The sequence below is a fragment of the Lineus longissimus genome, chromosome 3, assembly GCF_910592395.1.
Source record: "Lineus longissimus chromosome 3, tnLinLong1.2, whole genome shotgun sequence".
In the NCBI taxonomy this organism is placed as follows: domain Eukaryota; kingdom Metazoa; phylum Nemertea; class Pilidiophora; order Heteronemertea; family Lineidae; genus Lineus; species Lineus longissimus.
Window position 1 is genome coordinate 14941283 of NC_088310.1, and position 26113 is coordinate 14967395.

Here is a 26113-nt window from a genome sequence, read left to right on the forward strand (position 1 = left end):
ACAAGGAAGTAGATGGATCACTCTTTCGCTTCTAAAGGCGTACCGGTACCCTTGGTACTGGTGTGCTCGATCTTGACGATGTTGGTGTGCTAGTGGAAGTGTGTGCCTGTTCTTCAGTAGACACTAATGTCTGTGCTCTTGGCACTGGTGTGCTTGACTTCGACCCTCTGGTTATGGACCTACTAACTGATGTGTCGAGCAGATGCTGAAATCGTGAAGTGGCTACCTCATGAGATGAGACGGCTATCCCTTCTAATTCACGATCATTCGGACAACCTACTTCGGGCTCAGTGTCACTGCCACTGGAAAAGAAGAAGTTGAAATTTGGGTTAGTCAGTGAAGGTGGTAGGTCACAGAAGCAGTATGAAATTAAAAAAAATATCATTTTCCAGCTGGTTTTATTCTTTGAAGTTTTATCAGTTGTGTTTTGCTATCCATTTTAGCTCAACATAAATAAACTCACCGTTTCTTGAATACAGGCATTTGTAATAGTGAATAGTGTAAGTAAGAGTGACCCAGAAATTCTACTTTAGGTACTAGAAATATGGTTGCAGGATTAACCAGTGGACCTAGGTCACCAACAGTATTTTAAAAGAAAACAACCTCATGTAGGCATAACTTTCTCGAAATTGATTCATCACAAATTATTTTGAATTTTGTGTAGCATTGACAATAATGTCAAATAAAGAGTAATTTCTAACAGGTTGCTGCACTGACAATGACTATATCGACAAGTGGTCTTATAGATGCAGCACTACAAGTACAAGTACAAAATGCCATTCTAACCGCTGCTAGAGTAAAGCCATATTAACTTATATATGCATTTTCAACTGCAGTGTCAAAATCATCTGTTAGAAATAATAAACAATCACAATCAAGAAGCACATCCCTTATAAATCAATCATGGTGTAGGGACCTCTGAGTCGACACGAATAACCGTTGCAATAAAGAAGTCAACATATATGCTGTTTTACTATGAATCGAGTTTATTTACGCTAATCTGAAGTGGTCCTCACACCATATGCATATATCCACAGTTACGTCAGTACACTACCCAGAACCATGTGCTTTCGTGAAAGCTCTTCCTAAAACCCCTTTTACCTTGGCTGGAACTTCTGTATTTCAACTTCTCTGTTTTACTGGGACTGGACAAGGACTTCTCTGTAGATCTATTAGTGGTAACTTCTCTGTCATCTATTAGGGGACTTCTCTGTTATCTCTTTCTTCTCTCTCAACTTCTCTCTCCTCTCATCAATGGCTGCTCCCTCAACTCTCTACCCTCATGGTAATTAGGCCAGCCGTTTCATCATCCCTCAGGTATCAAAGTTCCCCATCCCCTGGGCAGTTCCTGCCCCTCAGGCCAAACTGGCACAGTGCCAACAAGTGACTTCAAGGGTTTAACAAAGACATGTGGATGTTCTAATTATAGCCTGGCCAGGTGGTGGGGTACACCAGTAATGAGCTGAGCTCATACACAATTTAACATGATTAACGATTCCCAAAATGTATTTAACATATTCCCCACATAATCAAATACCCATAACGTCAGATATATATCCCTTTAAAGACTCAATTCCCCCCAGCTCTTAAGTAAAGAACATTTGGTTACACAAAGGAAATCTAATTATTTATGCAAATCAGGGTTATGTTTACATGAGATCCAAGATGGCTTCCAGTCACAACATTCAAAATCATGAGCCTACAAACTCATTATTTACGCTCTTTAAAATGGAGCAAACACACAAAGGAATGTTGAGACACTTTAAGAATTAGGTGAGAAACATTCTGCCCAAATATGACAACTTATAACGGATTATTCACAAGGAAAATTATTTGGAAGGTTCCCCAAACGAAATACACTGGAATATGTACATAGTAATGTACAGAACAGACACTTCACACAGAAGTCAGATACAACTATACCACCAGAGGGTATTTTCCCTACAATGGCTTACCTGTAAGTGGGTTCTACATTTTCAGCAACACTGGATACCTCTTGTGAATGCCTGTTGTCATCGGGCTGATAATCGTCATCATATGGATTGTGTAACTGTTTAAACTCAGATGGAATTAGCAGCTTGATTTCTGTGTCAAGTGTTTTGGGCGTCTTTGGTGGTGGGCCACCACCGGTCTTTGCTCTTTGTTTTTCATACTCAGAAATGTTTTTTTTTGGCTGTCAATTTCATTTTCTTCCATTGTTCTTTCAACTGTTTCTGATTTCTTGACTCACCATACTTTGTAGCAAATAATCTGTGCACATTTTCCCATGCTGTGGTTTTCTTTCTATTTATACCTGCGTCTGTCTTTTTGTCTTCGATTACTTTTACATAATCTCTGATGGAATCAAGCAGATAATCTTTTTCATCATCATCCCAGTTCTTTGAACGTTTTCTTGAGGAACTTTCACCTCCATCTCCTTGATTTTTGCATGTATTTGTACTCATTGTTGCTGTTTGTAAGACCTCTGACTGTGATTCTGAGCACCTCTTTCCCTGAAAGCTTTCACGGAATGTCTAAAAATAGATTTCCCAGTAATAAAACTAACACTAAACCAAGGAATAATGATACACCATGGTTTATCTTATCCTTGGGTTTGTTATTCCGAGTTTAGTTAAACTACCTTTCGTGCATACCAATTTTTTTAAAAACCACGAACAGTAGGTTAGCTAACCTAGGTTTAGGTTAAACCATGGGTAACTTACACCACCTTTGTGCATACGGGCTAGAAGTGGAAACCTAAAAAAATGTGATATCTCTCTTATGAGTGACCCATTTTCGATAAAACTTTGATGGTAGGTTCTCCTAGCAAGGGTACATCACATATCATACAGGTTTTCGATTTGTCCAAATTTTCAAGGTCACAGAGGCCAAATGGCATAAATTGGTCGTTTGAGTGTAACTATGGCACGTTTCTTAACTGCAAAAGCAATGAACTTGAAATTTGGTACGTGTGACTTTGGTACATGTAACCTCGGAGACCGAATTTCGTTCCGATCTGATTCTCAACTTGGCAACCAGGAGGCCAAAACTAAAAAAGGTAAAAAGTGCAGTATCTCATTTATTAGTGACTTGTTTTCGATGATATTTGTATGGTAGTTACTCCAAGCAACGATACATCACATGTTGTACTGACTTTGGATTGACCTATATACTATACACGTAGCATGTTTCTTAACCAGGAGGAATTCCTAACCACCAAATATCTATACGGTGAGCACAATGGCCCATGGCTATTTTTCAACATTTGGAACGTTTTACGCAACCTAAATCAGGAAATCATATAAAGGTCCTCACCACATTTACTGAATGTCCCTAGGTTGTGACCATGCATCTACTGGACAGGTTCAGGCCTTTCAATTACATTGAGGACTTTCGACCCTCTATTCCCCCCCTCAATTTGGGTACACTGACTGTGACGTCGGTCTTCCCCCAAAAAAATTGAATTCTAGGAGCCTGGAGATATGATTTCCTGGCATATGAAATTTAACCCTTCCATTTCAAAGAAATATACATGCAGGTTTTCTATTATTCAAAGCAACAAATGTCAATATCAGACCAATTTCCTTGTAGGAAAACCTTCATACAAGCAAGCTATAAGGAAAAACATTATGTCGCAGTCCTTCCTTGCACCTCTGATTAACTGACGCTTGATCGAAATGGTGACAGCGCAGTTCCTCTTTAAGTGACAGAGTCCCATACCTGCCAGTCATCAAGATACCAAGAAGGGCCTAGAGGTCTGAGGTAGATTTCAGAACAACTACTTAGAGCAAGAAGGCCTCCAAAACCCTTGTCATGTACTTATAATTCTATTAAATCTATGTCGAAATAGGCGATCATATTTGAATTGACTTGCTTTCTTGAAAGAAGCAGTTCGCACCAAAGATTCAAAATAGTGTGACCTCTCGAGTAAAATACAAACTCTCAGCAATTTGCTGCTGTCAGAAATGTTATCACTCTAAAAATCCACAACCTTGTTTTCCCGTATACAATAAGTTCACAGTTTATCGGTGGTGAAGGAAAATATTTCTAACTCAAATAGTAGGCCCACAAAGGGAGGCCTAGAATGGCAAAGCTAGTCAGATCACATCCATTACATTGGCCTTGTTTCTTTTCGGGTCAATGCACTTATCCCCAAAGTCAGTGATCAATACTGGTAGTGATCTCTGATCAGTTTCACAAAGGCCATACAAGGGTAATTCATGGTTGCCAAATCCACCAGTTCCACATTCTGTGGTGGTGACACAGTCATTTGGATGATTTATACCATGTTGTCCCGAACTGTTTTTTTGTTGATTCTGGGCTACCTTGTCCTCTCAGAGGCAGGTAACCCTGGTGTAACGGAGATGGAGAGTGATGCTGATTCGCCTGGTGAAGAGACAGATTATGATGGTACGACAGAGATAGAGAGTGATGCTGATTCGCCTGGTGTAGAGACTGATGATGAGACAGAGATGGAGAGTGATGCTGATTTGCATGGCGTAGAGACTGATTATGACGGTACAACGGAGATAGAGAGTGATGTTGATGGTGATGATGGAGAAGTGGCTGCAGCTCCTGTTGGTCTTCCTCGAAGACACAACAGTTATGCGGTTGAATCACGACTTCGCCATGTTTTGGACTGTGAAGCTGCAATAGAGCAGGGTATGGTGCCAAGTGTTGCAGAATACGCGAGGCAATACCGATTGTCAAACACAACGCTGAGGATATGGATTAGCACGCGTGAAACCCTGATGGCGCAAGCAGAGCATGATGGATTTCGTAGGCATGTTCGGCAGGATCACGAGGGTTGCTGGCCTGAGGTAGAGGAGGCGCTGCACGAGAGGGTTCTTGATTACAGACGGCGAGCATTACCAGTTACTCGTGCTGATATGGTTAGAGATGGACCACAGCCATTCCATGAATGGTGGAATGGTCTGGAGCCGCAGACACAACAGGAAATCAGGGAAAACAGGCCAGAAAGATCAGACTTTCGGGCATCTGCCGGATGGATTACTCACTTTATGGACAGAAAGAGGATTTCATGTCGCAGGAAGACGAGGGACACGAGTGCCTTACCAGCTGATGCTGATCAACAGGTTTGCGAGATTTGCTAAAAATGTGCGAAGGACCGTTGCTCGAAACAATGTGGATGCTGTATTCAATATGAATGAGACATTCGCGCAATTGGATTTCCCACCTCTTTATACAGCAGCAACTAGAGGGGACAGGAATGTGGATGTTAAAACTTCAAGAGCCAATCCAAAACTTGGGTGTACTATCAGACTAACAATTGGGAGTAATGGTGAAAAAATGCCGGCTCACGTGGTGTTCCGTCAGCCAGAATTCATACTCGAAATCCGGGCACTTCAGGACATCCCCAAGAACACTCGTGTTACATCATCAAGATCAGGATGGGAAAAATGGGGAAACACTCCAACACTGGCTAGAAAATGTGTTTTTCCCATTTATGGGAGACTTTCCAGATAATGAGAAACTGTTGCTTTTGGACCAATACCACGCGTATATGACAGAGGAATTTTGTACGCCACTTATTGAGGCAGGGGTGTTGCTTGATAACATCCCAGCCCGATGTACCTCACTTTCTCAGCCTTTAGATTTGACGATAATGCGTGCTTTCAAATCTGCCATGAGACGGCACTGGAAAAACTGGAAACTAGAAAACACCGATGAAAACGGTGTCTGTCGTTGAATTCCTCTGTCAGATGTTTTGATCATAATCAGTCGTGCTTGGGAGGATGTGCCTGCAGACTCTGCAGCTAGGGCGTTTCAGTTTGCTGGGCTGACGCCAGATAATGAGGGTAATTTTCAAAATGTTGGTGATGAACTCCTTGAACATGATGATGAACTTGAAGCAGATGTTGACATAGAATTTGCAGATGCTCCTAACGATGCTGGTAACGACGCTGGAAATGATGCTGGTAATGAATCTGATGGGGAACTGATGTAGGGTTGAGATAAACGGATTAATAACACTTTGAACAGGTCATAGAAATTGTTGTGGTCTTGGTCTTTTAAAGTAGGTCGCGTTATGATTACACCATTTCTAACCATCTGATCCATGGTCATGTAATGCAGGGAATAAGCAGGCAACGTCAAAAATGATTATGCCACTAGGGCCTATCATGAGGGCATGGGGATTACATGTTGTGGTCAACTTTAAAAGTGTCCAAAACCGCAAAAGGCTTTAATAATAGGCCTATAACTTGGCACCCATTCTGGGCCTCTTATTTTGGGTTTTATTGGGACTTAGAAATATTTCACCACCACCAATAAACTGTGAACTTACTGTATTATTGTGGTAGGTATTCCAAGCAAGGATACATCAGTTGTCATACAAGTTTTTGATTTGACGTACTTTTAAAGTTCACAGTGGTCAAATGGCCTAAATTGACCATTTGAGTGTTACTATGGCACCTTTCTTAACCCTTTAACTATCTTATTTGTTTTTCTGTAAGCCATGAACCATGAATTATTGGAAAGGGTTTTTTTAGGCCAAGAGACTGGAAGACACTTGACTCTTGAGGAACACCAGACTGATGAACAAAGAACCTGAGGAACATAGAACCCTCTTCATATCTGGGAGCATAAAAAACCTGCTAGCGAATATTAATTATTCTTTAGGAAAAACCAGGAGATCTGTAAAACCCAATAAAAACATACACTTCTCCTTAAGGTGTCTTTGGGTCCTCCCCTGGGCCATGTGGAATTCGTTCAAAAGGTTTATTGAAATCTCGAAACGCCTGCCCGTTTTTTGCTTCATTAATTTGGGATTATATCCATTTTAAGCGTCTTATGGATATTATTACTAAAGTCTCAAAAATCAAAACAAGTATGTCAGGGGGTAAACCCCCTGAACCCCCTGAAATTGAAGTTTGGTTAAAAAAAAGTGTGAATATTCATGTGGTTCTCCCTCAGAGCTCAGAATAGTCTATTTGCTTCATTCTCGCGTTCATCTCTTTTGGCGGCCATGTTAAGTCAAATTTAAGCCATTTGAATCGAATCCATGGACATGAGAAACATTGTTTACATTGGATATGTATGCACGTTGACCATAGTAGCGCTTCGGGCTTATAACCTCTGACACCGAATTTCAGTCTGATATGATTCTCGACTTGGTAGGTAAAAAGTGCAATATCTCATTTATTAGTGACTTGTTTTTTTTGATGATATTCTTATGGTACTTACTCCAAGCAACGATACATCACATGTCATACCGACTTTGGTTTGACCTATATACTATACTTGTACAGTGTTTCTTAACCTGGATGAATTCCAAAGCACCAAATATCTATACGGTGAGCACAATGGCCCCTGGCTGTTTCATTTTAACTGGTCATTTGTGTTCGCTTCAGTACTACTATCTTTAGCTACAAAGGATCACTTCAGTTGGACGATTTTGGCTTCAGATGCTAGGACTAGAGCTATATCACCAATTACCAGTCAAAAAAAAGACAAATGCTAAAAGTCTTTCCAGAAATTAAAACAAAGACTCCAAACGCTTGTCTTTCTTAATTGATTATCTATGATATTTTTGGTAATTTGTGGCAATCAGTTTTCAAATTGACTCATTAAGTAAGGAGACAAATGTCCACATTTATTGCAGTTTGATGAAAAGAGCTAACTTAGAACCCTTGTTTCTCCTAACTTAATGGGGCTCAGCTGTTTCAGCTAGAATTGAAATACAAGTTTTACCAGATTACGCTCTACAGGGAGGTGCGACACCAAAGTGTTAATTGCTATCCCAATAAACAGCCCAGTTCCCCACCCCAGACAGCTTTCGGAACGTGCGAAGATTACATATTAGGCCTGAATCCAACCATGTATGCCCTCCGTTTTGCTGTAGTAATTGGGATATGTATTGATTAGAATCAACTTGGCGTGAACCAAGTTTTGTGTATTATATTTCGGCTGCCATCTTGAATGGTAGGCCTGGGCAATTATTTAGCCAAAAAAGGTTTAACCTGATAGTGATATATGTGTGGGGGTTAAAATGATGATTGGCTGTACCTTGTGTTCAAAATCACAACTAAACCTGCCTTCTTTATACTACACTGAAGACCAGATCCATATGGAAGTTCTGATGCTGACTGTACTGGAATGCCAGATTAGTAATAGTATAGAAGTCATGATGCAAACTGAAGACATAGTCACACATGCAAATAGTCACCTTATGATGCCAATAGTCATGTTGAACCGATGGGAAAAGTAGTATAGGACATGTCATAACCAACATATAGACGAGGGATGTGACCGTCACACACCCAGCTTGGTGTCCTTGAACCAAGATGAGACAAGCAGTATAGCACTCTGTATAGGATATGTCATAACCTATATCATGGGCAAGGGATGTGACCATCTCGCTCGTCTTGGTGTCCTGAACCTCGATGGGACAAGTATAGGACACCCAATAACCTATATCATGGGCAAGGGATATAACTGTCCTCCCGGCTTGGTGTCCCGGAACCAAGATGGGACTATAGGACACCTTATTACCAATATTGTGGGCAAGGGATGTGACTGTCTCACCCGGCTTGGTGTCCCTGAACCATGATGGGACTATAGGACACCTCATAACCAATATCATGGGCAAGAGATGTCCCTGAACCAGGATGGGACTATAGGACACCTTATAACCAATATCATGGGCAAGAGATGTCCCTGAACCACGATGGGACTATAGGACACTTCATAACCAATATCATTGGCAAGAGATGTGACTGTCTTTACCCGGCTTGGTGTCCCTGAACCACGATGGGACTAAAGGACACCTCATAACCAATATCATGGGCAAGAGATGTCCCTGAACCAAGATGGGACTATAGGACACCTCATAACCAATATCATGAGCAAGAGATGTGACTGTCTTTACCGGGCTTGGTGTCCCTGAACCACGATGGGACTAAAGGACACCTCATAACCAATATCATGGGCAAGAGATGTGACTGTCTTACCCGGCTTGGTGTCCCTGAACCACGATGGGACTATAGGACACCTCATAACCAATATCATGGGCAAGGGATGTGACTGTCTTACCCGGCTTGGTGTCCCTGAACCACGATGGGACTATAGGACACCTTATAACCAATATCGTCGGCAAGGGATGTGACTGTCTCACCCGGCTTGGTGTCCCTGAACCACGATGGGACTAAAGGACACCTCATAACCAATATCATGGGCAAGGGATGTAACTGTCTTACCCGGCTTGGTGTCCCTGAACCACGATGGGACTATAGGACACCTCATAACCGATATCATGGGCAAGGGATGTGATCGTCTCATCCAGCTTGGTTATAGTGTCCCTGAACCAAGATGGGACTATAGGACACCTCATAACCAATATCATGGGCAAGGGATGTGATCATCTCATCCAGCTTGGTTTTTGTGTCCCTGAACCAAGATGGGACTAGTATAGGACATGTCATACATGTAACATCATCAATGATCATGGGCAAGGGATGTGACCGTCTCATCTGGCTTGGTCCTGTTTAAACAAGATGGGACAAGTGGTTCCAGATCCCTCACCAGGTCTCCTTCACAACCAGGTTAGTTCTGTTGAGTGCCAATGCTTGACAAGAAGATAGTTTTCCATGTGTTACCGACGTGGCAGTTCACAAAAATGAAAAAGTCAAGAAATCAATTGAATGCTGATATTCACAATTTATAATAACCTTTAAAGTATATCCAATCTTAGTTCATAAGTCCATCAATGCTCTAAAACATGTGAAGGTTCAACTTTGATTTACAGTGGATGCCAAGGATAGATAGAAGCAAGGCACCATAAGACTGGCACAGACAGAACAAAATCAGGCTATTAAAGAAATGCAGCAAACTGCCAAATTTGGAGCAAAAATACAGGTGTACTGTCCGCCCCATGGAAGAAAGACCCTGTACTTTTGACCCTTTATTGACAACTTGCTAGTATCGGAAACAGCCTTCAGTGCCTTGTAAAAAAACGATCTGTACCTTCGCTTCTCTAGAACTACAGTCCAAGTCACAAATGTCACCCCTCTCGTGTCGCGTCAGGGATGCAGGACATTCAGGCGAGTTTTGCGCCGAATGACGCGCGATCTTCGCACTTTGTAGTGAGCGTGTCATTTGCGCAACAGTGACATGATTTTAGCGATGACATTTGTGACTTGGACTGTATCAATGGCATATTGTTTTCGAACTTTGGAACTCTTGACAACTCAATCTTTGTAACTAAGAGGGACACAGACAGAACTATGCAGATTATTAGCTCACCTCTTAGCAGAGGTGAGCTTATCCCATACCGTGGCGTCCGTCGTCCGTCGTCGTCGTTGTCGTCGTCCGTCGTCCGTTAGCAGGGCACGTTTCGTAACTGCTAGAGCTATTGAGTTGAAACTTGGTACACATGTACCCTTATGTAATGACACCTTGGAGACCAAGTTTCAGTCCGATTCGTTTCATGGTTTGGCCGCCAGGGGGCCAAACGTTAAAAGTGAAAATATGCAATATCTCCCTTAATAGTAGTCGGGAAATTTTGAAAAAAATATGGTAGGTACTTCTAGCAAAGGTGCATCATATATCCTCCGAGTTTTTGATTTGACCTCTTCTTCAAGGTCACAGAGGTCAAATGGTGTAAATTGGCCGTTAGGATGTAACGATGGCACGTTTCTAAACTGCAATGACTATTGATACCAAATTTGGTACACATTTACCCCTTAGTCAGGTGATCTCAGGGACCGAAGTTTGGTCCAATATGATTCACCACTTGACCACCAGGGAGCAAAATCCAAAAACCTTAAAAATGTGATTATTCCTTAACTTCTTGCCCGATTGCCACCAATTTGATATCATGGGTACATCTAACCACCATACAGTATATGTCACACAGGTTTTTAATTTGACCTTCTTGTCAAGGTCACAGAGGTCAAATGGCGTAAATTGGCCGTCAGTCCGTAACTATGGCACGTTTCTTAACTGCAATGACTATTGATACCAAATTTGGTACACATTTACCCCTTAGTCAGGTGATCTCAGGTACTGAAGTTTGGTCCAATATGATTCACCACTTGACCACCAGGGGGCAAAATCCAAAAACCTTAAAAAATGTGATTATTCCTTAACTTCTTGCCCGATTGCCACCAATTTGATATCATGGGTACATCTAACCACCATACAGTATATGTCACACAGGTTTTTAATTTGACCTTCTTGTCAAGGTCACAGAGGTCAAATGGCGTAAATTCGCCGTCAGGCCGTAACTATGGCACGTTTCTTAACTGCAATGACTATTGATCACAAATTAAGTACACATGTACCCCTTGGTCAGGTGATCTCAGGTACCAAAGTTTGGTGCGATCTGATTTGCCGTTTGGCCTCCAGGGAGGGGGCCAAATCCTAAATTCTTCAAAATGCCATTATTCCTAGTAATGACTTGCCCGATTGGCACCAATTTTATATCATAGGTACATCTAATTCTAACAACCATTCAATGTGTCACCCGGGTCTTCTTTGATTTGACCTACTTTTCAAGGTCACAGAGGTCGAATGTACTGTAAATTGGCCATTTTGGGGAAATTGTAATTGCTTGGACCTACATCAAACCTAACACTACATGACACAATACCATGCTCTTTATCCATCTTTCCTCCACATGAGTTGATCACAATGGCCCTGGCCATTTCATTTTACAGATTAACTGTTGTTGGTTATTGCAAGAGGAGTCATTGGCACATTTCAAGTCCAGTAAAGCACTTGCTGTTCCCACATCAGAGTAAGGTGTGCGGACTCGTTTTACTGCTTTCCATTCCCGGAGAACGTTATCAAATATCTGCCGCAAGGCAACAAATATCTGCCGAAAGGCTTCAAATATCTGTTGAAAGGCATCAAATATCTGCCGCACCAATAAAGTTCATTTTGTTAACCAACTCTTTATCTTCTTTTCTTCACATACAAAAAAGACCATCCCAAACATTTGGCTGCATCCACTTCCTCAATGTCCAGACAACAGTCGGTTCATTTGACCATTGTAAAGCACCAGGCCCCACCTCACAAAATACACTGTAATAATTATGTACCTTGTGTCCATGTGCATGCTATTAGTTCCACCTACGCTGCATGAAGACAAGGACTCCCCTCTTTTTACGCACCACACAACTCCTTGACGTCATCACACACCCCACTACTATAACGGCAATAGAAATGACGTTACGTCATAATAACAGGGTGACGTCAACTCAGTACTTCAGCATGCACTGATATAGCAAGAAGGTCTTTCGCACCGGCACTTCTGCGTGCTAGACGTTACAGCTTCACGTTGCCTCATAATAACAGGGTACCAACACACACTTGGCCCTTGCCTTCACCTATCCATTTCACTGAGCGCCAGGCCCTTGGGCCTCTTGTTATAGTAATACAGGTCAATGTAAAAACATTTGCTATCAGGTGGCCTGTTTTCAAGCTACCAGTAATGGAAGCAGATAACCTCTTACTTGTAATAGTATTCTTTATTTTTATCACATTGTTGACAAAAAGTGGTCCATGGACCATATTCATATGTTATGCACATCTTACAGCCAAAGTTAAACCAGTGATCACAATTTGGGCCTCTCTATTTTATTGTTGTGAAAAACTTTTTTACTTTTTCAGGAAAATAAAAACACTTGGGCAGTCTGAATCAGACGATGACGATAGTGCGCGAGCATGGGTCAAGAGGAACCGTAAAGTAGAGGAAGAGAAAGCTTTGGCTGATAAAAGGGTAAGTTTATAGAAGCCTGTCTTAAAAATCAAATTCACTGGCAGACTTGGACTGTAACGATTCACCCAATGGACATTAATTTTTAACTCGGCATACTTAGTCATACTTAGATCAGAACTGGTAGAATATCTGTTCAGAATTCTGTCTGTCCGTCCATCAGTCAACATGAGGCGCATGTTTTGTAACCGTAAGACTTGATGTGAACCTGATGTCTAATTTAGGTGCATATTTTTCTCTGATCAGAAACTGAAAATCTGCGCAATTTGATCTTCATTCGACATGTGACACGGCCTTGTTTAAAAAGGCCTATCTTGCTTACTTGAGGAAGAATGGAGTTAAATTTGTTCCTGTTTCCTGACCGCTAGGGCTATGAATTTAAAACTTTCTACACAGGACACTGACTTCCGACACTGAGTTTTAGTCCAATCTGATTCTTGACTTGATTGTAATGCACTGTTCTAGATTGGGTAATTTTAAATTTAGCATCCGAAAGTCACGCGTGCGCAATAGTTTGTCTACAAGCGGTGCTATTTCTAGCGGTTATACAAAATGGGGAATCGCAGCCATTGTGGATCATTGGTGTTAAAAGGACTACCCCGTGCTGGACGTGCTCTGCAACGACTTCCACCTGAGCTGTTCTCATCCACCTACGACTACGTCATCCACTCCCATCATTCCACTAGCATAATTCGGATTGTGATCCGAATCACGAGCGATCACACACAATCCGATGTAAGGTATACGCCAGCTATGAATAGTAAAAAAACCCACCACAATCTCACTTTCGTAGCCCTAGAGGGCCAGCAATTCAGCCACACTATGGTAGACACGGGAATTCTGGTGATTCCCTTGCAGCATCCCTTCAATATCTTCCTCGCGCCAGATGTTCAGCAAGACCAACCTCTCCGCTCTTGACCAAACCAATCCGCGATTATTTCCAGCCATATCGTTCGACAAATTTGCAATTTCCACTTTTATTAGCAGCTGTCAGACAAATGTCAGAGCCCACGTTTTCTCCATGCGATAAAACTGAAGTAAATGTGCAGAACAGGACTGCGCTTGCGCCACAGGAAACCGACCTGATTAATGCGATTTGACCTGTTAACACTAAAGTTGGTTCGGAATAAGCCGTTGTGGAATAGCTGAATCGGATTTCAATACGCTTTAAGAACCGTACTCGTTAGTACGGATTCAATACACATTAAGGTGGCTCTAGTGTGAACACGTGACTCGAATCAAGTTTTTGCTCGAGATGGCCAGTTCAGTGTTCTGCACAGGGTTGTAATATGGGGGAATGGAGACGACTAGCAAAATATGTAATAGATGTGGATAAGACTCCAGTTAGCGAATTCCAATTATTATTGATCAACATCCGAGTTAAAGTCCTAGTACAATTGAATAAGTAATTGTTAAATATGCAATACAATATACAGATACAATGAGAAAAATTTATCAGAATATACAAATTAATTAGAACTAACATAAAAGCAGTCTTAACATTGAAATAGAAAATATATAAAGTTTGGTTTAACCGTAAGAGATGTGGATAAGACTCCAGTTAGCGAATTTCATTTATTATTGATCAACATCCAAGTTAAAGTGTTTGTAACCTAAAGCCTTTAACTTATATAGCGAATCCTGGATTCTGTTGACCAATAAGAAATAGAATTACTTACCTTGGAGACTTATACGACATAGGTCAAGCCAATCAGAAAAGCCGTATCTTGTGACCACGACAGTTCGTGTCCTAGTAAGCAGTTGTTGTTTACCAAATATACATCAGGTAACCACATCAAACATTACATACCAGCAGCAAGACGATAAGAAACTAATTGTTTATCTAGGTTGAATTAGATTATCCTAGTTTAAACGAAGAACAAGTCCCATAAGCTAGAGAAGGCAAGAAGTGATGAATGGCCTTCCAGACATAGTGTCTCTAAGTTGTATGACAAGTCATTGACTAAAACAATGACCCATTTTAATGAAAGGGTTCAGCCGTTGTTAACCATTGAGTAGAGGATTAAGATACCTAATTTGGTTTTGATATTTGATAAATTCTCATCAAACATTATGAGATTATGAGATAACTAGTTAATTTACACTTTTCATGAAATGTACACCATAAAAGTTCTGCTAAGATCGGGTGCTCGTTAGAGTAGTGTGAGCGCGCCTCAGGGCAAAGCTAAAGGGGGGGTAGAAAAATTTTTTAGAAGCCCTCAGGGTTTCCCCCAGAGGGGGGGGCAAGGGGGGCAGTTGCCCCCCCTAAATTGTCCAAAAACAGGCAAAATTAGTTGTTTTGACCAGGATTTTCTGCAAAATTATGGTTTTGCCCCCCCTTGAATTTATTTCTGGCAGAAACACTGAGCCCTTGGATGCGATTTCCTGGGAACTGAGACAAATAATCACACCTCTAAAATAGTGTCCTAATCGGCATTTTTTTGATGGTGAAAAGAAAAAAGAATTTTTTAATTTCATTTCTGTCCCTGCCTTCGACACCTACAAAGCAAATCAAAAGTGCATTTCAAGTTGTTGAAAAATACAGGTCTAAAGCTACTAAATCATAACTTAAAAATACACAAATATTTTGGATGAATATTTACTGAGTTATGAACTTGATTTTTTGCCGACTAAGACATTTCATCAAACCAAGAGATCGCATTTCGAAAACCTACAGCGTATTTAACATTGTTTTTTTTTGTTTGTGTCCTGCACAGAAATACTCTTTCCAGTAGTAGGAGAATTAATTCCTTCCCACTACGGAGATATTTACTTAAATGTCAGCAACTATTTGGTTACTCTTCCAGACCGCATGTTCTATCAACGATCTTTTCCTGCTACATTGTTGTGTTACCTGGCTATTTATAGCCCTGTTAACAGGCAGGTCAGTTATGTCTAAAAATAGCACAGTGTGTGTTTGTAATGGGAGATGCCGTAATCACTCGCTGGCCGTCTGTGTTTTTGTTGACAGGCAGATACAATTAGAGGGTCTCGTTCGGACTAGACACGCCTGTGAGCTAGAAGGTTCTAAACTTGTGAGGATATGTACCCAGGGACCCTTTATCCTACCCCAAACATTTGTCCCACAATTTGTCTTCAAATATGGAAATGTTGAAAATTTAACAAAGTCGGATTGGAATCGAATTTCATGTGATTGTATATCTATGTACTCTCTACAACATCCCTGATTTTCAGTCTAATCCATCTACCAATATGGCCGCAAGGTGGCCATCTTGAAAATTAAACAAAGTCCTCTTGCCCCGAAACTAATGAGCAGATTGCAACCAAACTTCATGTGATTATGTATCTATGTACTCTTATCGATATCCCTAATTTTCAGTCAAGTCCCATGACAATTATGGCCACCAGGCCGCCATCTTGAAAATCCAACAAAGTCCTAGTACTCCTAAACTGTTCAACAGATGTCAACTGATTTCCATGTGACATGTACACTCTTCAATAACCCTGCAATTCAGTCAACTTTATAACCAAAATGCTATACTTAGATGGTACCGGTAATTTTCTTTTGTGCCATTGAGCGGCACAACACCAAGTCAAAGGACTACATTTTGCTCAGCGTGGACATGTTATAGAAGTGACATGTAGAGATACTGTGGTACTTGTGGTAAGTCATAGCTTGGACAACTGTGGATTCAGGCCATACCCTTGGTGACCAACACCGTTTTAATGATACATCTGTAAATGGGTGGAAAATCGATGGCGTGCATTGTTACAATTCTTCCTCCAGCCTGGACACAATGTATTTTGATGTCCCCCCCCCCCATCAGGAGCCTCAGAGGCAATAGGTGACATTCACTTCATCAAGGGTCTGGCCTAAATCAATCCACTGCCTCTGTTTGGTAGTGGTACATCTTGCCTTCTTCACTGGTGGTCGACATTTTATCACATAAAGTATATTTGCTAATCATGACTGCAGGGTCCAATGTATTTTTAAATGTTGACAAGGATTTTTTAGGATTGACCATACATGTAGACATCTTTATGTTGTCTCAAACTTGATATCCTAAAGTTTCAAACTCCTTAGCTCAAGATACATGTATGTCTAGATGTATAAAAATGTGGTGCCTATGGTCAACCCTTAAAATGTTCTTGAAGCTGAAATAAATGTCTCAGCTATCTCCGAATTAAATCCTGTCTTAATCATTCCATAGAGCTAAAATATTGATTACTCAGCCACTGTCTCACGACCAACAACTGGTATTATTACCATTACTATTTGCCATTTCTCCCATCCAGAATAAAGTAAACTGAAAGCCTTGAACTTTCAAAACACTAAATAAATACAATTTTCCAATGGAATTATTTTTCTGCTGATCATGATGCTCAAATACCTTGCACTCAGTGCATTGACATGCCTTTAATCTCCAACATCTGCTGTGAAAAGGAATTGAATTGTTTGACACTTCTCGTTTAGAGGATGAAATGAAATTGAGGATGTGGTGTTTTTTTACATACTCCATTCTCGTGAAAATAGTGCTAATTCATATTCTTTTTTTTGGTGCAGAGTTCGGATGATCAAGATAGGCCAGGTGAACCAGAGAAAATGGTGTTGGACTTCGATGGACACCAGACATATATCTCAGGCACATCGGATTCTTCGGGCATGGATACCAGTGATCCTATTACATCGTTGAAGTGTGTGTCGAATGGTGACAAGAAGACAGAAACATTGAAGGATGTAGTCCTTAGCAGTGGTGAACCATGCGATCAAAACGATGTAAACAGTGCTCCAACAGATGCACCCTGCTATGTCTACCAAGTGACAGATACCGAGTACGACAGGACACATCCTAGGCATTCATGGCCAAGGCGCCTATTTAAGAAGAAGAACTGTTTCTTGGCACCGTGGATGATGTCTGAAGAGAAAATCGCCAACTGTTCAGGTCTCAGACCTGAACAGTTCTGGGAGTTAGTCTGGCATCAAACGAACAATGACTCTGGCCACATAGCCCAAAAAATGAATATTGCAGCCCGTGTGCTGCTCTACCGATATAAGATGAGGTCAAAATTCAATGGATTTTGAGTATCAGAAGGATATGTATTACTCAAAAAAAGGAGGGCATTTCATCACAGCAAAGACATTAGTGGACACAAGTGGCTATGTTGTGTCTACTTTCCCTCTAGCTGCTTCTGCATCACCCAGATGTGGTGATGGTCAACTTCTAGGACTTGAAATCCACAGAGTAGCAAATTCAGGTGGAATAACCAGACTACTGAAGGGCAGTGAAAAACATTTCCTTGTACTGGCAGCTGATAAAGGCTATGTTTTCCAGCCGCACAACCTCAATTCTCCAAATGTAACCGACCTCAGAGTATGATGTGAGGGAAATGGATGTTGCTTAATTTGGCCATCCAGCGGGGATGATCCGATACTTCAGGTGCAGAATGGGAAAATCATAATGGTGCCTTCCCCTGGGAATGAAATACTGACAAAAAACAGTAGAGCTGTGGTTGGAAAGTTGCGCTATGCCATCGAGTTGTTCCATGGAGCAATGAAATGTGAGAAGATTTTAGACATGATCCCTTATCAGTTCATGCAACCACTGGAGGAAAGTTTTTGCAATAGATATGGCATTCCAGAAGATATGAGAAATGTTCCAAGGATATCGCTGATATGGCAGGCAAGTGTCAACATGTATAACCAGTTTCATGCCAAGTTTGTGACGAACTTCACCACAGATGTTGAACAAAGATGACTAGCCCAGTTGTTAATATTACGCCTCAACAAGGACAATTTCCTGTTTGACAAAGACATGGACTTTAGTGTGATACTTAAGTTTCCAAACGCTAGAAGCCAGTCATGGCAACATGTTGCAATTTCTGATCTTGGGCGATTAAGAACACAGTTAGGTCTTCCTACTGTCCCACCAGGACAAGAGAATGTATTTTTGGACGTGTGCCTTGGTCCATATCTGTACAAACGGGCTCTTGGATATATCAAACACTTGCGTCAAGTGGAAGTGACATCTGTAGCATCAGGTTTTACTGGCATTAGTGATTACTGGAATGCCATGGCAGGACCACCACAAACCTCGCAGATATACTACAGGATTTTTCAGCAGCAACCTGCCAACTGGAATCCAGCAAAGTATTTTCCTTGGCCACACACAGGACTCAAAGTGGTGACGATGAAGCTGCCATCAGCAAACCGGTCCAACCGAGCTACAGGCAACTTCAAGAGACCTTTACTGGTTTTTGGTGATGTGGCTGATAATGATAACTACCTGGGGTTCAGGGGACCATTATTGTCACTTTGTGGATGGAAGTGTGGATCACGGTCAACAGTAGCGCCAGATATTGGCTCACGGATAGCAGTGTCGGATGCACACGTTCTTGCACTCCTTGTCCTCACTCTGGCAGACAGATATGAGCATTCAGTCATTCGGCAGTCACACCTTCTCGATCCAAAGCTTCCACTTTGTTTACAGCCAACAGTCATATGCCCAGACACTTTTCACTCCAGCCATCAGCAGCCGAGGCAACAGAATTCAAGACAACAACAAGCTGAGCCACAGAATTCTAGTGAACAACAAGCTGAGCCACAGAGTTCTACCCATCAACAAGCTGAGCCACAGAATTCTACCCATCAACAAGCTGAGCCACAGAATTCTAGCGAACAACAAGCTGAGCCACAGAGTTCTACCCATCAACAAGCTGAACCACAGAATTCTACCCATCAACAAGCTGAGCCAAAGAATTCTAGTGAACAACAAGCTGAGCCACAGAATTCTACCCATCAACAAGCTGAGCCACAGAATTCTAGCGAACAACAAGCTGAGCCACAGATTTCTAGCCAGCAGCAACCGAGGCCACCGAAGTCTAACCAAGAAAGACATGCAAGACGCTACGAACCATACCAAAGAAGTGTACATATAGGAAGAACACACAATTCCCCATTTTGTGGACTTACAAATGATGGCAACACCTGTTACTGTATAGCAGCCTTACAAGCTTTGAAACATTTGAATATTCAAAGACACTCACAGCGGCATCTTGTGTCTAGAAACTTGGACAATGTTTTCCAGACAATGTGTAATAACATGCCAAAGGAATCTCCCTTCTCTGTTATCCCACTTGTCAATGCCATGAACGCGAGTTTGTACAGACCTGTGTTTACCGTCTCCCAGTATGAGGATGCTGGTGAATTCTTGATGTTTATTCTGGATCATCTCCACTTCAAGGAAGGACTGTTTACGTCATGGCCATGTCAGTTTGACTGTCCAGCAGGACACAGTTCTCTTCGGATGGAGGGGGGTCAGCGTCACATTCTACATTTGACATTGCCTGAAGTTGCCGCCGATGCTACCATTGAGAAAATGTACAACAATCACTTTGCCCAATTAGATGTAGTACCGCTATTATGTGAACATCCAGTTCGCAACCGCATTTGTGGTAAACGGGGCAATGGCCTACAGATTTGCGTTGAGGGTGACCTTACTATCTTAGGCATCAACAGGCACACTGACCTCTTGAGCAATAGAAAGAATCTAATGAACATATTGCCATCACCTGTCTTCAACCAAAAAATCGCAAAAGTGATTATATGTCACAGAGGTGACAGGGTAGATGCTGGCCATTGGTTATGTTTCTTGAATGACACAGTTGGTAATACTGGGTGGTGGCTGCTTGACGACAACCATCTTCCCGTACAATCATCCCCATGGGAAAATCAGAGTGTTCTGACCCACAGCGGCTACACAATTAATTATCTTGTGTATGTGTAAAGGAAAAGTTCGGGGAACTGAAAAGGTCACGCCCAAGGATTGCGACTCACAGGATATAATGTGGTTGATTATGACTCGCAGGATATGGATTTTGACTCGCAGGATATAATACAATGGATTGTGACTTGCAGGATATAATACGATGGATTGTGAGTGTGACTTGCAGGATACTGTGATGAATTGTTACTCATCGAATATAATATGAGGGATTGTGGATAGCTAGCAGGTATGTTTCATTTAGCAACTGGACCCAATTCACTTGGCCAGAAATGTGTCAGGATCTTTTCTATATTTTGAATTCCAGCTTTTACGGTAATCAAAGGATGCCTTTGAACTGGGCCGAGGCTTAATAGACCCCGTAGACTCTATATATACATGTGGAGTGCTCAAGACAAAATATCCCAAAGATTTACCTCTTATAACTATGCATGGTATATGGGCAGTTACATACTATTTTCCTTATAAATGTGAACATAGAGTATAGGGAAGTGGTTAAAGGGTCTTCATAATGTGATGTGAATACCAACAATATTATGATAACAATCTTACTCAAGATAGAACGATTTCTATAGGCATTATTGTAACTGACTGTATTCATTGCTTGAAGAGCACCACACAATAGGAATGGATAAGCAATTCAGAATGTCCATGTTTCATTTCACTTGCTGTAGTAACTGATTAGTCAGTGGCTGTTCCAGTGTTGCTTCACACTCAAAAAATGGCATTTTTCAAATGATTTTTTTGGTACTTTTTACCCAAAAGAAGGAGAATATTTCATGACATATGTTTTCAGCTCATTTTCAACCCATTCAATAAACATGACGATTTTTAGCTCATTGCTAGTATTAGTTCACTGAATTTAAGGCTCTGTAAATATTCAATTGTCTCCTAAATCAGTCAGGATAATTAGATTTCTTTATTTTCACCATATTTGATCATCACACAATGGAATACACCATCCCTGCAGAAATGAAGTGAATCAGAATTTCAGTAGCGAAAATGCATTTGATCAGATTTTCCTGCCATCACCTTTGAGCAGTGAAAATGCGCCCCGTCTAAAATTAGCCCGCCCTGTTGAATTTGCAGCCGCCCTCTTTAAATTCACCTCCGCCATGCTTAAATCCAAGCACAAACACAGCCGTAAATATTGCATATAAACATTCCACCGTCACTCAACGATCATTATCCCACCGCAACCCGACTGCCAGCCATTTCAATTACCCGGTACAGCACTACATCAATAGCCGACACGTGATTTGCGCTACACTGCCAACCAAATTCTGTGTCAAATTGCTGCCAATCGAGGCAGACTCTGTTCAAAACTGCGTTATTTATATCGTGTCGGCAAGCGCCGTTCGGCAAATAGGGGGTCCGGGTACTCCCCCGGAAAAATTTCAAAATTTCGGAGGCTTAGACGTAATTTCCTGGCACCTGAGGAGATGATTTGACGTTTTTATCTTAGCTTCGACACGGGGCATTTCTGTGTGCGACGGAAGCTTTAAGCGCCGGACGCGGAAAGAACAGACAGTCGCAAAACCGCCGGGCTGACGGTAGGCTACTAGCCGCTACGTAAGCGTTTGCCTACTCTCATCAAGAAATTTTGAGCGAGCAGTCACAATTCCAACCAATAGAATAAAAATATGCAGGCCTACCCAGTCAGTTAGCGATATCCACTTCCCGCGCCCAACAATAACAATCACCCATAGCCTTGGCAACGAGGTCAAGGGAGTGGACAAAAGCGCACCTGTACGATTGCCTAGCGGCAGAGCGGGGGCGGTTGTTTTTAATTATGATAAAAAGAGATCGTAGACTAAACAAGTGTGCTTGCAGGTGTGCCGCAGGTGGATGATAATAGCTGTCGGCGTAAAATCAGCAGTCTCTTTCAATTGATATACAGGGTACAACGGGATCAAAAGAGAAGATATGTGATACGTGATTTCAATTTTATTTGGCTTGGCGGGTGAAAAATCCGGCAAGGCGGCTAAGGATGGCAACTTGGCCGGCGAGTCACTGGAAATTTTCGGGATGGCGGCCTACGATCTCGCCATGGCGGCCCGCCATGGCGATTAATGGGGTTGGAGAACGGTTGTAGAGGCCTAAGCCTGCGGCGCATATAAGAGCTTGCCTCCGGGCAGCTGCGCCCTTTTTGATTGAAATCCTGGCGAGAACACTGATATCCTCTGCAAATGACATTCATTACATTACCCGTGGTGAGCACATTGTCCCTGGACCATTTCATTTTGAAACAGAATTCAGATGAAGCAGACAGATGATGGACACAGCGGTATTGTATTGACTCACCTACGGCGAGCCAAAAAGGGAAAAAGTGCAATATCGCGCTTATTAGTGACTTGTTTTAGATGGCATTTTTATGGTAGGTACTCCTTGCAAAGATACATCACATATCCTACTTGGTTTTGATCTGACCTAGTTTTCAAGGTCACAGAGGCCAATTGGGGTAATTTGGCCATTTGAGTGTAACTGTGGCACGTTTCTTAACCACTTGATTATGAACTTGAAACTTGGTACACGTAATCCCCTTTGTCAAATAACCTCTGATGCTGAAATTCGGTTTGATCTGATTCGCGACTCAAACTGAAAAGGTAGAAAGTGCAATATCTTGCCATGCCGATCCACCATCATTGTGCGTATATCCATCCTTCACTGCCGATAACTCCCCCTGATCGGCCGTCAGAAGGGCTGTTACTTTTTTGGTAGTCTCCCTGCATTCCCTTCCTTTCCCATGCGTCCTTTGTCGCGACAACACTAACATTATACTCACTTGTGGTTGTCGCATGAGACATGTATTTAGAGCTGTCATAATTGAAGACTAGGTGTTCAATGAGTAACGGTTCAGGGATGCTGACCTGACCCAAATGCACAGTGCATATTGTATAGAAGTAGGGTAACCTAATCCGGAGGTTGGCACTATCAATTCAGGCCGTCATTCAGTTACTCTGTGTCGAGCAATTTGATTGATCATCCGTTTATTGTGGTGCGCCCGACAGATTGCCTGGCAGGAGTTATCAGTGGTGAAAGGAGGAGACTATAGGGCTGAGATTCACCGCCGGTAAGTCGGCATGTATATTGCTTATTCAAGGACATGTTTTCGATAATATTTTTAAGGTAGGTACTCTAAGCAAGGGTACATCACATGTCATACCGACTTTGATTTAACTTATTATATACTATACCATGTTTCTTAACCAGGATGAATTCCTAACCACCAAATACCTGTGTGGTGAGCACAATGGCCCCCTGGCCTTTTCATTATGGTCATAAAGTAGAATTTTCTGTAACAATAATAGCATCCATATTCCTGTCACTGGCCACATGAGCTCATGGCCCCTTCCTGTTTCAGTCTTGTTTCAAAGGAAGTTCTAAATATTTCTGGTAGTAAAGTAATATTTCTTTGATTGCAGGCAAAGGTTTTGGAAGAAATGGACGCAGAATTTGGCATTGGTGGGCTGATAGATGAAGAGTTCAAGGACACTGAGAAAACGTATACTTCCAAAGATCTGGATGGTCTTAAAGTTGAACACTCCCAGGAGCGCTTCAAGGAAGGGAAAACTGTTATTCTTACTTTGAAAGATCAAGGTTAGTACAGTAGAACCTCCCTTAGTGGACACCTCTGCCAGGCGGACACTTCTACATTACGGACACGTCCGTCCAGTCCCGATTTTTTCTAATTAATTTCCAATAACAAAAACCTCTGTATGGTGGACACCTCGCTACTCCGAATTTTTGGTCCAATTCCCTCCCAATTACGGACAGTAGGCAAAAACGATGGTTTCCCGCGTGTGCTTTGAGAGTCAAGTAGGCCTGACAGGTGAGATATTTGCGTAATTAATCAACGTAATTAATTACCCATGGCATTGTGTTTTTGTATCCTAATTAAGCCGCGGCATTTGTTTACTCATCTTTTCAACTAATCACATAGGCCTATTGTGTCAATGGACACTCGTAAATCCAAGCGGTTTTGTCAGTGTTGCGGCGAATATGCGTGAGTAGAGAAATTAGAAAAAAATAATTATTAATCAAAGGTGGCTGATAGACAGAAATTATGGTATTTTTTCACACATTATGACATGTCGTGGAGATTTTGCAATAAAAGGGGCACCTTTTACTGGAGAGATTATTCACTCTCTGAGTTCCAAAGTAGCTCACATCATTCAACGCTACATCACAAGCAAAGACCGATCAGCCAACAGGTTCAAAGTTTCTACGCTAGATGTCGACACAGAGAAAACCAAGACCTGAAAGGCGGGAACTTCTACTCCACCTATCGGACGATTTGGCGTAACCTCTCTATTGTGGACACCTCTCTATTGCGGACACCTGGGCCCAGTCCCATGGGTGTCCGCAATAAAGAGGTTGTACTGTAGATACATATCATGTGACAAAAAAAGTTATGCCATTTAAAATGGCATATGTTGTTCTTTGTATTTCTTTTATGGATCAGATAATGAAAATTATAGATTTTGAGGCCTTATTAGTCAGTAGGTAGATCCCTTCGGGCATGACGTTAAACTTGCTCCGAACTGAGTTGCATGGGATGTTTCGGATTGATACCAAACTGAATTGTTGACATTGAATATAGGACCTTATACATTTTTGCATAGAAAGAGCCTTAGAGAATGTCTCTTTGGCACATTCGAGGCAATTTATGAGTTTTCCGACCCAGAAGGGGTTGCCACCATTGACACCACCTAGATCCCACAATTGGCAAAAATCCCACCAGAATTGCTGCACCTGAGATAGAGGGGCTGGCTCGTATACTGTAGAACAGAAACTCTTCGCAGAATACAAATTTTCACGAATGACGGGTGATTGACATACTTGCGGCAGAATATTTTCGTGAGCAAAGAATTTTGTCGAATAAAATAAAAATTGTCTATTTTAACCCAAAGCTCCTAATTTGTGATGAAATTTACGAGTCTATATAGCATATTTTTTTGTCCTTCGTGACTGGACGATTACACAACTGATTTGCTGATTATAAGACAAAATCTTGGTAATTTGAATCGCTCCAAAAGGCATTTAAGAGCTGTACGAATGGTTTTATCTTCAAGGGTCTGTAAATATAATGGCATGGAAATGTGTGTTGTTAGGTGTAATTGTGATACATGCTAATTGCATAGGGGCACTCACTCCTAATGCATTAACCATTTTAGCTCGGTGGAATAGCTATTCAGGTTCTGTTTGTCAGTCAGTCTGTCCATCTATCCGTCCATCCGTCCGCATGGGGCGCACGTTTTGTAACCGTAAGACCTAGATATTTCAACTTGATGTCTAATTTTAGGGTATATTTTTCTCTGATCAGAAACCTAAAATCAGCGCGATTTTACCTACATTCAGCATGCGAGACGGCTTTGTTTAAAAAGGCTATCTTGCTTACTGGAGGAAGAAAAGTGTTCAATCTGGATCTAAAAATTAGCTAAAACTATAACATTTGAGGAAAAAATTTGCTGTTATTGAGCCCAGAAAAGACATCTTTAAAAATCCTGCACTTTGACGTCCTAGTTTCATAGTCATATTCTGTTCTCCTAATTGGACCTGAAGCTGCATGTAGACCAATCTTGACACTGCTGCAAACAGAATCAAAATTGACCTATACATAAGGAAGTTCTGACTAGTGGAAGTTCCATAT

At 41.6% G+C, this 26113-nt stretch overlaps 1 protein-coding gene across 2 annotated transcripts in view; it reads left to right on the plus strand.

The window, feature by feature from the left end:
• LOC135485752 (U4/U6.U5 tri-snRNP-associated protein 1-like) overlaps positions 1–26113 on the plus strand; it is a 344022-nt gene that overhangs the window by 46874 nt on the left and 271035 nt on the right. For both annotated transcript variants that reach the window (XM_064768148.1, XM_064768149.1), the window contains exons 6-7: positions 12613–12721; positions 23886–24060. In XM_064768148.1, the coding sequence (XP_064624218.1) occupies positions 12613–12721; positions 23886–24060 (284 nt within the window). The remainder of the gene's footprint in view (positions 1–12612; positions 12722–23885; positions 24061–26113) is intronic.